General features: G+C 38.4%; 1 protein-coding gene across 2 annotated transcripts; it reads left to right on the top strand.

The window, feature by feature from the left end:
- Positions 1 to 1,160: 1,160 nt before the first annotated feature.
- Positions 1,161 to 10,214, top strand: plpp5 (phospholipid phosphatase 5). 2 transcript variants are annotated; one of them, XM_004547040.3, is made up of 8 exons: positions 1,161 to 1,334; positions 2,863 to 3,003; positions 3,099 to 3,207; positions 4,191 to 4,281; positions 4,396 to 4,459; positions 4,547 to 4,671; positions 5,128 to 5,298; positions 6,318 to 10,214. In XM_004547040.3, the coding sequence occupies exons 2-8, from the start codon at positions 2,933 to 2,935 to the stop codon at positions 6,485 to 6,487; spliced, it is 801 nt and encodes a 266-aa protein (XP_004547097.1). In that variant the 5' UTR covers positions 1,161 to 1,334; positions 2,863 to 2,932; the 3' UTR covers positions 6,488 to 10,214. The 2 variants fall into 2 exon arrangements, with proteins under 2 accessions (XP_004547097.1, XP_076747118.1); XM_076891003.1 differs by having other exon boundaries at positions 1,161 to 1,310.
- Positions 10,215 to 10,785: the final 571 nt, after the last annotated feature.

Here is a 10,785-nt window from a genome sequence, read left to right on the forward strand (position 1 = left end):
TACATATATAGAGTCTCAATCAACCCTAATCAGGCTGGTGCCTGATAACAAGATTTAACCAAAGTCATAAAGACCAAAAATTCATGACATTTCCTTAGCATTTTTATTTTGTTTTGTAAGGATGCAGTATCGTTTTCATCTTTCCCAAAATTCTATTTTTTATATTTATTTCAGTTAATAAAAACATTTTTAGTTTACACCTAGTATTAAGTTTCTGTTTAGTTTTATTTACTTATATTAATCTTGCTCTGGAGAATTATCGGGGCAATTATTTTTAAGTGTGTATTTTAATGAACTTTACCTTCTTGGTAACTGGTCCGGGACAACCATACAATGAGTGAAATGCTATTTCTCCTACCTCAATGTGCGGTAAAAACATATTAACAGGCAAAACACATAAAAATCCTAGAAATATAAACTGGGAAGCTTTGAATGGATGAGTATTTAATAAGTGGAGCTAAACTTATGCAAAAAGTGAAATATTTTACGAAGACGCAGCAGTAAAGAAACAAACATTTAGGCAATAAATCATGCAGACATCTTCTGTAACCTCTAGGTGGCCATTCGTAACGTGACGTGGCTTCTTGCATCCCACGTGTCAAGCAGGAAAAACTGATCTACGACAACTTCCGGTTTACAAAACATCAAGAAAATGTTTTTCTCCTTTGGAACGAACGTGGATCACCGTGAAGCATTTATATCATGAGAACATTACAACCCCCCATCCGAAAAAAAGTAAACGAAAAAAAAAAAAAAAATCAAAACAGCAGAAAAGAATTGTCCATCGAAAATTACTGAATTAACACTTTTATACCTTGATTAAAAATCAAATGTTACTAAATAACACACAGGGAAAAGGTAATAAACTGTCACCATACCTCAGTTTTATAATTGCTGGCCATCTTTTTAATATACTTTTTAAAAAATGTACACAGTGAACTACACAATCGCAATTCTTCACTACAACTCGCTTTTTTAAAATCTATCTATCTATCTATCTATCTATCTATCTATCTATCTATCTATCTATCTATCTATCTATCTATCTATCTATCTATCTATCTAGAGTACGACGGGACTTTGAGCCGCATTTAACTTAACACTTTCATTTTTAAGGCTTTTATTTTGACAGCTCACACCAGACGCGCGTGCGGTGTTCGTTAGCTTCACGCAGCGCTCCTTCTCCTCCTCCTCCGTGACATCCCTGTTTCTCTCAAATCTAAGAATGCGCGACTTACACCTTCGGTAGACACAGAAGAGTTAGGGGCCTGCTTTATGTTACAAGAAGAGTAAACTATGAGGATAAAGAGGTAAAGAACAGCTTCCGGTTTAAGGTTAGTAGTGTTAATTTTTGTCAATTTGCTTGACAACGCGGAAATTCGGCCAGATGTCTATGGTGACAGATGTTGCTAGCTCTGCTTAGCTTAGTCTGCTAACGTATACTTTGTACAGATCACTTAAATAATAATTTTCCTCTGTACCGACGGCACTGATCATAATTCAATGCGTTTATGTTATATCCGGTCAAATGGAACCTCTTTAATATAGAGCATCTGGAAGTGGAGGGCACAGTTGCAGCATGTTGGCCTTTATGCCAGATTTTAGACGTGGTCAGTGTAAATACTGATGTAAACAGCCTTTTCATCTTTACCTGTATTTATCTGTGCGAACATACGATGTGTAAAGAGGGGGAGTCATCAATTTTATTTTTTTTTTGCATTTCTTTTAAAATAATAAGCTCAAACAGGCGCATTTGGCATCGTTTTGCCTGTGATTTCAAATGAATGGTGCACTCATGTATTTATTAAGATTACAAGATTATTTTCTCCTCCTTTAGACCAACACCAGATGTTAAGTGTCAAGATCATTTTACATACACCCCATTTTTATGGAGTCCCTTAAGATAGAGTTGTTTTTAACCTTGTGCAAATCAAGTTATTTGGCTTTTGAGAGCATTTTATTGTGGACACAAGTTACACAACGGTTTTTATCTTGTGCAAACAAGTTATTTATCTCTTCGAGCAAGTGATTATCTTAATCAAACAAGTAATAAGATAAAAAAATATCACCTTACAGGACTTAGTGGGCTCCATATATTTACTGTAGTACAACGTTTATATTTGCTGTTTTTCTGTATATAGGATGTATAAATAATGTAAGTAGCTTTGCTTTAATGGTGATTATTTTGAGAAACTTGGAATTGTTACCTTTCGTGTGACGTTTCATGCCCTCATTTTGGTAAACGGGGTTATCTTTTAACTTAATTTCAAACGACGGGTGGTTGAACTGGAGGTGGTAGAGTTAAGATTTTTATTGGGAGTGATGGAATGGATTAGAAATAAGTACATCAGAGGGGCAACTCAGGTTGAGTGTTTGGAGATAAAGTTAGGGGTTAGACCGAGATGATTTGGGCATTTGCAGAGGAGGAATAGTGAGCATACTGGACAAAGGATGTTGAAGATGTAGCTGCCATGCAGGAGGAAAAGAGAAATACTTCAAAGGAATTTTCATGGGTGTAGTCAAGGAAATTTGGTGTGATAGAGGAGGATAGTAAGGATAAGGGGAGATGGAGGCAGGTGATTGGCTGTAGATGTTAAGGTTAAAACTAGACTTACAGCCCAAAATATTAACCAGTATCACCAGGAGGTGCCCAGGAAATAACTGTACCACCTCAACAGAATAAAGCAGAATAACTTCAGCTGTTTGTAATGCACATACTTGTAACTAAAGTATTTTGCATAAATCACTGAAACTATTTTAAAAAAAAAAATCAATAATCTTCTCATCTATTTAGGTTTCATTGTTTTTCTTTCAACATCTAAATTAAAGTAAAACTAAAACTCAGCTCTCCATTGTCTTTAGTCCCAGTTAAGTTAAAAGATGGTGGAGTGAAGATGTTTGCTGTTGACTGACGTCCACTCCGAGAAACAAAATGAAGAGGAGGCTGCTGCGTGGTTTCCTGTCGGAAATTTCCATCCGGCTAGCGCTGTTGGTGGTGTTCCTGTAAGTTATCCCTGGGACAGGCACAACATCTGAATGCAAGCATTTTGTTTTATTGTGGGCAAACACCACCTTAACACCATTTGTGCTTTGCTCAGTGTGACGGAGCAGCTTCCTCCTTTCTACCGTGAGATTCAGGCAGAGGAGATGTGGCTGTATAAATTCCACCGCGTGGAGAGGGACCATGTACCCACCTCTCTTATGTTTGTGAGTATAGCTGTTTGATAAACTGGAATAAATAAAATCCCTCTGGTCATTTTTGTACTTTATTGGAACACGTTAACTTTCTGCTGTTTTGTAGGATCATTGTAAAGTTTCTTTTTAGGACCTTAACTCCCATAAGTTCATATTTCTGTGAGAAAAAATATTCATAATATATCATAACTCTCTGGATTTTTATTAGCTTTAAAATTAAACCGCATGATGGTTAATTTACATATTAAATGAACATCTTGTCTTTTTAGTTTGGGTATGTTTTGATGCACATCAAGAACGTAGCTATATGATCATGAAAATCTTTTGTTTACAGTTGTTGTTTGTTCTGATGACGTAGAGTTAATATTTACTGAGTGTGACTGAGCTCTCACAGGGGAAATCACTTTAAACAAGTCCAACACGTGGACAAAATTGTAAAGTCCCCCTGTGACTCCAGAGGGGAGTTTTGAGACGTTTGATAAACTGGCTCAAAACTTTTAGAGGCGTGGAGTGTGGAGAAGAAATAAGTTTACCCAGTTTAACCAGTCTTGATTTCCTTAAAAACGGCTGGTCTATTATCCTGAAAGTTTTAGGAGTCCTAAAACATCAGCATAGGACGAAAGCTGTACTGCACAATGGGGTATTTGATATGTCCAATAATATGATTTTGAAAATGGTCTAAAAGGTCTTAGCAGCAAAAAATAAATAAAACTATGGAGAAATCTAGTTTAATTACCCAAAAACAGCCCCATGTTTTTAAATTCTACCAGTAAGCATATTTATGAGTTATAAGTAAATCACCCACCATACAGCAGGGGTTGTTAAAGGGGTAAACTTTCCATAGAGGCTGTAAATGTGCTTTTCACTGCTGTAACGTTAGACATTTTAATATTGAATCTGTGGAGAGTTTTGTGTGTGTGTGTGTGTCCAGTCTCAGATGGAGAGGATTTACAATTATTATTGTTATGATCTCCTCTTTTGTTGATCTGTTACAGAGTGTGGCGGTTTGCACCCCGCTGATTGTAATCCTGGCTTTCACCTTCCTGAATAAGTCGGAGCGTGGTGATCTGAAGGAAGCCTCACTGGGTAGGAAACTCGTGCAAAAGAGCTTTTTGGTTTGTCGCATTTAAATGTGTGGGCTGGCTTTTTGAGTTGATTTATCTTTTTCATGATTCAGTTCTGTTTCCCCCTGTCATCCAGCTGTGACTCTGACTCTAGTGCTGAACGGAGTTTTCACCAATGTCATCAAACTTGTAGTTGGCAGGTAAGCATGTTAGATTACATAGCACATTCAACTTTAACCAGAAGCTCCACATTTGTCCTCCATGTTCATTCTGTGTCACATCCTCAGGCCACGACCAGACTTCTTCTACCGCTGTTTCCCAGACGGTCAGATGAATCTGGAGCTGCGATGCAGTGGTGACCCAGATGTCATCATGGAAGGCAGAAAGAGCTTTCCCAGCGGGCATTCTTCCTGTAAGAGGCTGTTATGGTCAATTATGGCTGCAGAGCTGGTACATTTTCATCAGCAGGCAACAAGAAAAGTAAATGGAGGCACAGAGTGAGGCCGGGGGGCGTATATCTCAATGCACATGTATCCAAGTGTGTAATAGCCTTTAGGCTCTTATTTCATTGTTAGACTCATGCCTGAGTTATAGTACTGCCTTAAATCTATGAACATAAAAAAAAATCAGAAATGCAACTGCACATCTCAGTGAGGTAGACTTCCGCAGCTGAAGTCTCTCTGCCCTTTCAAGAAAGGGAACTGTATGAGATTTTTCAGCCTCTTAATAGCAGAGTAGTGCAGACCACATCATTAACTGGTGGGGATTCAGTGCAGTGCTATAATTTCAGCTCTGATTTCCCATTTTGTGGCATAAAACTTCCTCTGGCTCTATTTCATCCCTTCCGTTTCTTTCTCTTTCGTTGCAGTTGCCTTTGCAGGTTTGGGCTTCACAGCGCTCTACATTGCAGGAAAGCTGCGCTGCTTCACAGCAGCGGGCCAAGGCCGAGCGTGGCGGCTGTGTGCCTTCCTCACTCCTTTACTCATTGCAGCTGTGATCGCCCTCTCCAGAACCTGCGACTACAAACACCACTGGCAAGGTCTGTTAAATTTGCTTGGTCTGAACACTGCAAAATACTGTAAGTAGTTGGCTTTTTTAGCTGACAAATTTTGGGTACTATTTTAAAGACAAATCTCTATCAAACGCTTTTATTTATGAAGGTTATCCAGACTTAGCTGTCTGTATGCGAAAACGTAATTAGCCCCTTGTTAAGTTATGAATTAACTTGGTGAACAGTGGTGAACCTTCCCAGGAGTGGCCAGCCTACCAAAATTACTCCAAGATTGCATCAATGACTCATTGAAGAAGGTCACAAAAGAACCCAGACAAACATCTATGGATGTCTCTGGCAAGGTGAAAACCAACGCTGACCAAAAAGGACACAAAATCTCATCTCACATTTGCCAAAAACACTTCTTGATGATCTCCAAGATTTATGTGAAAATATTCTGTGACAGTCGTGATTTTGACATTTTTGAGTCCCATTAAATCTTGAATAAAACTAACAGAGCATTTAGTAAAAAGAACGTCATAACAACAGTTAAACATGGTGGTGGTAGTGTGATGGTCTGGGGCTGCGTCAGGACCTTCACAACTTGTTGCAACTGATGGAAGCATGAATTCTGCTCTCTATCAGAAAATGTGAAAAAGGAAAGGTTTTGGAATGACCTACTCAGAATCTGGATTAAAACTGATTCACATCTGTCGCATGACCTTAAACAGGCTCCTCATCATTGAAAACCCTTCAATATGACTTAATTACAATTCTCCATAGAAGAGTGGGGCACATCACCTCCACAGCAATGTGAACGACTCATTGTCAGTTATCATACATGTTTGATTGCAGTTCTTGCTGTGAAGGGTGGCAGCTTAGGTTTACGGGCAATGACTTTTTCACACAGGGCCAGGTAGGTTTGGGTAACTTATCACATTTGCATGATGAACCCAGGTGCTTGTGTTAGTTATGTCCATATATAGTGTATAATAGTGCATAATGTAAATAAGGGACTAATTTAGCAAAAGTTCTTATCCGTGTTGTTATGTGTCTCCTTTATGCAGATGTGCTGGTGGGGTCTCTGCTGGGTCTCGCCTTCGCCTGGCTGTGCTACAGGCAGCACTACCCTCCCCTTCGGGACCCAGACTGCCACAGACCTCTGCGTCACAGAGAGACTGTTCCTGCCGCACAGGAGCGCAAGCTGGCCAACTCCACCTACATCCTGCCCATGTAGAAAAGCTGTAACTGCATTTTCCTCTTTGCTGGTGTCATTTAAACTGAGTTGCACAGTAATCCATGTAATACTGTTTTTTCACTCTTTAGGGCTGGGCAGCATATCGGTATTTAAGTTGATCATTAATCATTGTCTATGTATTCTCTGGGTTTTCTTTTTGTAGAGGGAGACATGATACACAGTTTCTTTTCTGGAATGAATTTGCATCAATTACCGATTCAAATTTTCTCCTACATTGTTTCTGAAACCCTTGAGAGCTACACTAGCACATTAGCAGGTGTCTAGCAGGTTTCTAGTCCCGTAATTACCCAGCAAACAGGTCAAAAGAGGTCGCAGTACGACCACAAAAACTAAACCGTAGACAGACGTATGTCAGTGTTGTCTCAACGCAGAATAGAGGCAAGGTCAGACAGCCTCTTGTAAAGTGAGGAATAACAAATCGGGTTACTGCAAAAACACTTTATATTTTTACAGTTTTCTGCATCTAAACTGTATTTCATTTGTGGCACAGTGAAGTTTATGCATTGAACTTTTACAATTATCTCCTCCCTGTCCTCGATGTCAGTGTCATAGACTCAGGAACGCTCAGGAAAAGAAAGAGGTCACACGACATGATTATTTTTTCTCCTGATTCCTCCTCTCGAGACACTTTTTTGTTTTATTCTCATCAATAAGGAGATAGTGGGGAAAAAAATCTTGAACACAAGCTTTCTCTTACCAGAAAGTCTAACAATGATGTCCGGTAACCTCATGTATTTTTCCAACTGTGACTTGATGTCTGAAAATTCCGCTGTGACAGTTATTCAGTATTGAAATGTTTGCTGGGTACAGATGGGGTATCTCATTATCATGATGCTGTTCTCCAGCCCAGCTCTGCACACTCTGTGTATTGTGCCTATAGATCACATACTTTACTCACAACAGCTGAGCAGGTTATCTACACAGCCACTGTACAAACAGTCCACCACTCATCAGTCTCTGGCTCAGCTGCTGTGAAAGAGTTTCTCATGTGAGAATCACTTTGTGATTGTTTTGTAAACTTGCAACTTTGTAAAGACGCAGGATTGAGGCTTAAAGGGAAGCTAACCGCACTCTGAGGTTCATTTCTGTGCATAGACGCCTCCTCTGGTGAGAAGAATCGAAACTCAATGCCTGAGGATTTTTCACCATCTGTTTCAGTCTTTGTGGTTTTGGAGCTGGCTCAGGCTTAAACAAACACTGGGAGCAAACATCAGCTTGTTAGGGGTCAAAGTCCTTGACTGTCCTTTCTGTTCACAGATCAAAATAGCACAAACACACCTAGTAAAACCTCAGAGAAACATGTTATGACATGATGACACAGACAGTAAGATGTGATTAAATGATCCAGTGTAATGGAACTTTTGAGCTTAGATGCTACTGACCACCAGACCATGTCTCTCTTGGGGTTACTGGGTAAAACTGCATCTGTCATGATGCCTGTTATAGCATATCACAACACTAAGATACTTTGTGGTAAACATTTTGTTGTTTTTGATAAGGAATTGGGTAAAGACACAGGATTGTCTTTGTTATACCTGCAAATTAAGAATGTGAAATTAACTTTATGCTGCCATAAAGTGCAGTGGCAGCAACAGCCTTTCAGTTTAAACAGCCTGGCTTGATGTTGGCTGGTCCCACGATTAAATCATAGCTAACAACGAGTTAAATATTACTTTGACTTTCCCATCTTTTCTGTGGTGTTTTGATGCTTTGATGATGTAAAACTTTGAAAAAAAGTCAATACTTTATAGGTAAAACCTTCTTAAATTGCTGAGCACTGTTGTTAAAACAAAAGTGCAATTAATAGGGACTATTTTCAGCTGCGGATGAATACACATATAACATTCCAGTAGTTTTTGGACAGCAGTGAAGCTCTGTGGCACAGAGGAAAACAGTATTTGTTTTGGTTTTGAGCATATATTGGGTTTAGTGATTAAAAGTATATAACACCTCCAAGTGATTCTGTTAAATGAACTTTCAGGAGTGCAAACAACTAAGCACTCCTCTTGCATTTAAAGCCAAGTTCACGTAAACATATTGATCACGCTTGTTTATTTTTACTTTATCGAATGCTTTAAAACTTTCTGTCTTCCTATAATATATGTTCAATGTTTCCATTTATTGATTTTTTAAAAAAAACAAAACTTCTCTGTAAAAAGTCCTCCACGATATTAACATCCTGATGTAGCAGTGCTGCTTTACGCTTCTCAGTTTTTCCAGTGCCTGCTTTGCTTTAAATGATAAAATCATCTCTGGTGTAACAGGACAGCTCAGCCAATCACGTTATTCCAAGTCACCGTAACTGTAAAGCGAATTAAACGAGTCTTCTCAGGCTTACTGTAGATGGGGTACTGTAGGTACTGTTTTAACCTCTCCAGGCGATGGTGCTACCCTCCCAGTGCTCCTGCTGGCCAGGTTTTTCTCTCCAGCATGTAAACTCATCGATCGTAATCTGAGACATTTAACGCTACAATTTGTGGTTTGGGCGTATTTTGAGTTTTTATTTATTTAATGTATATTTTTTTCTGTTTGTGTGTTGAACCGGCCAAAGTTTTGCACGGTTAACCCAAGCATAAAAGCAGCTGGATCTCAGTGGTTACAGACCAAACTTGGCATAAAGAAAGCGGATAATTTTTGTGCCTTTGTTTACTATGTTCCTCTCAGTTCATGAATGAAGTGTATGCTGCATGTTATGGTGTATGCTCTCTGTCATGTAACCTTTTTTTTTTTTCCTTCCTGAATCTACGTTTTGTTTGTTTGATTGTTTCCAGTGTATTCACTTGTAAACAAACAAATATGGCATGCTGCATTTTTTTTAACCTCAGAAAGAAACGTGTCATTTCTTTTTACTCAGTGGATTAATTGTTGGTGGAGTCAAAAGTGAAGACGTGTGTGGATAATGTCAAAAAAATTTTTAAAAATGAGACAAGAGGAGAGAAATCGTATCTGAATTTCTTTGACAGATGTTTTGGGGGTACTTGTTTACTTTTTGGGGAATGCAGGAGTTTACTTGAATTTTTAATATTTGTAACTTTAGAAGTGGTTAGGATGAAAATGGGAGCAAAGTTGTGGGTAAACTTTGAAGGTGTGACTCACCCTGAAGTCGGACATACAAATTTTCCCTCCGGCCTGTAGTGCTGTCTATAATCTTAAATAAAATGGAGCTAAATGTCCATAGTAAAAGAGAAAAATCTGAATTTTAAAATGTATTTTGAGGAACTCTAAGCAACAGGATTCAAGCACCCTAAAGGCAAAAACATTTCTACAGCTGATTTTTCCCAATCTGACCAACTCGTACTAGAATTGTCTTGATGAATAAACAAGGAAAAATCTGTAAGTTCAATTTTTGGGGTGAACTGTCCCTTTAAGGCAAAAAAAAAAAAGGTCATTAGGCTGCTGCTTTTTCATAAAATCATGCATGTTTCACACATATTTTTTTGCCTCCATCCATTCTATTAATTTATGTAATTTCAGGGCATTCAGAGTGATGTTGGGGGATTCTGCTGAGACTTTCCTGTTTGCTTTGTTCATGCCATGATCGTACAGCTCATTCTGCTTATGTGCTGTTTGTGTTGTGATGCTTTTAATGAATCTCCCCATGACACTGAATGATCTCTTGTCCTTTCCATGTTTTCTTTGGAGTCAGCAGTCCTGGTTTTGAGTTTGTATGTGATGATGGATGATTAATAAATGAGGTTAAAACGCATGTGCATATCAAATTATGGCGCACCAGTATTTGTAGATGATGTATTGGGAGGTAATCTCCCGGACATTGTATGTATTTACATATTGTGTGTGGTAATAATTCAGATTTTTAAACCTCTAATCAAAACTGTAACCTGTGCCACCTCTCTTTTTGTAGTTTTTCACCTATTATAATCAAACTGAAGCATGTAGTTCTGCTGGAAATTATTTTAATGTATTTCAAGTAATGACTTCGCAGGGTAATGGACAGTTGGTGGGTGGATAGTTTAGCAGACGTTAGGGTGTGTAAATCAGATTCAGGTGGTGACACAAATAAACAATTGAACGCACCTTTTTTTAAATAATAGAATTCAGTTCAACTTGTTTTGTGAGTTTGCGGGAGAAGTTTTCTTTCAAGGCCTTTTGCCAGACAAGCTCATGAGATACATTTATATACTATTCAAGTGGAAAGGGGTTGGGCAAAATCCTTTCCAATATGTTTTAATCTAAATCAAGTACTTTTTAAAATTTCAGTCTATAACAGCTTTTATCATTAAAGTCTAAAAATGTGTGATTAATGCCACTTTTATAGC

This window comes from Maylandia zebra, linkage group LG12 (assembly GCF_041146795.1).
Source record: "Maylandia zebra isolate NMK-2024a linkage group LG12, Mzebra_GT3a, whole genome shotgun sequence".
Taxonomy (NCBI): Eukaryota; Metazoa; Chordata; class Actinopteri; order Cichliformes; family Cichlidae; genus Maylandia; species Maylandia zebra.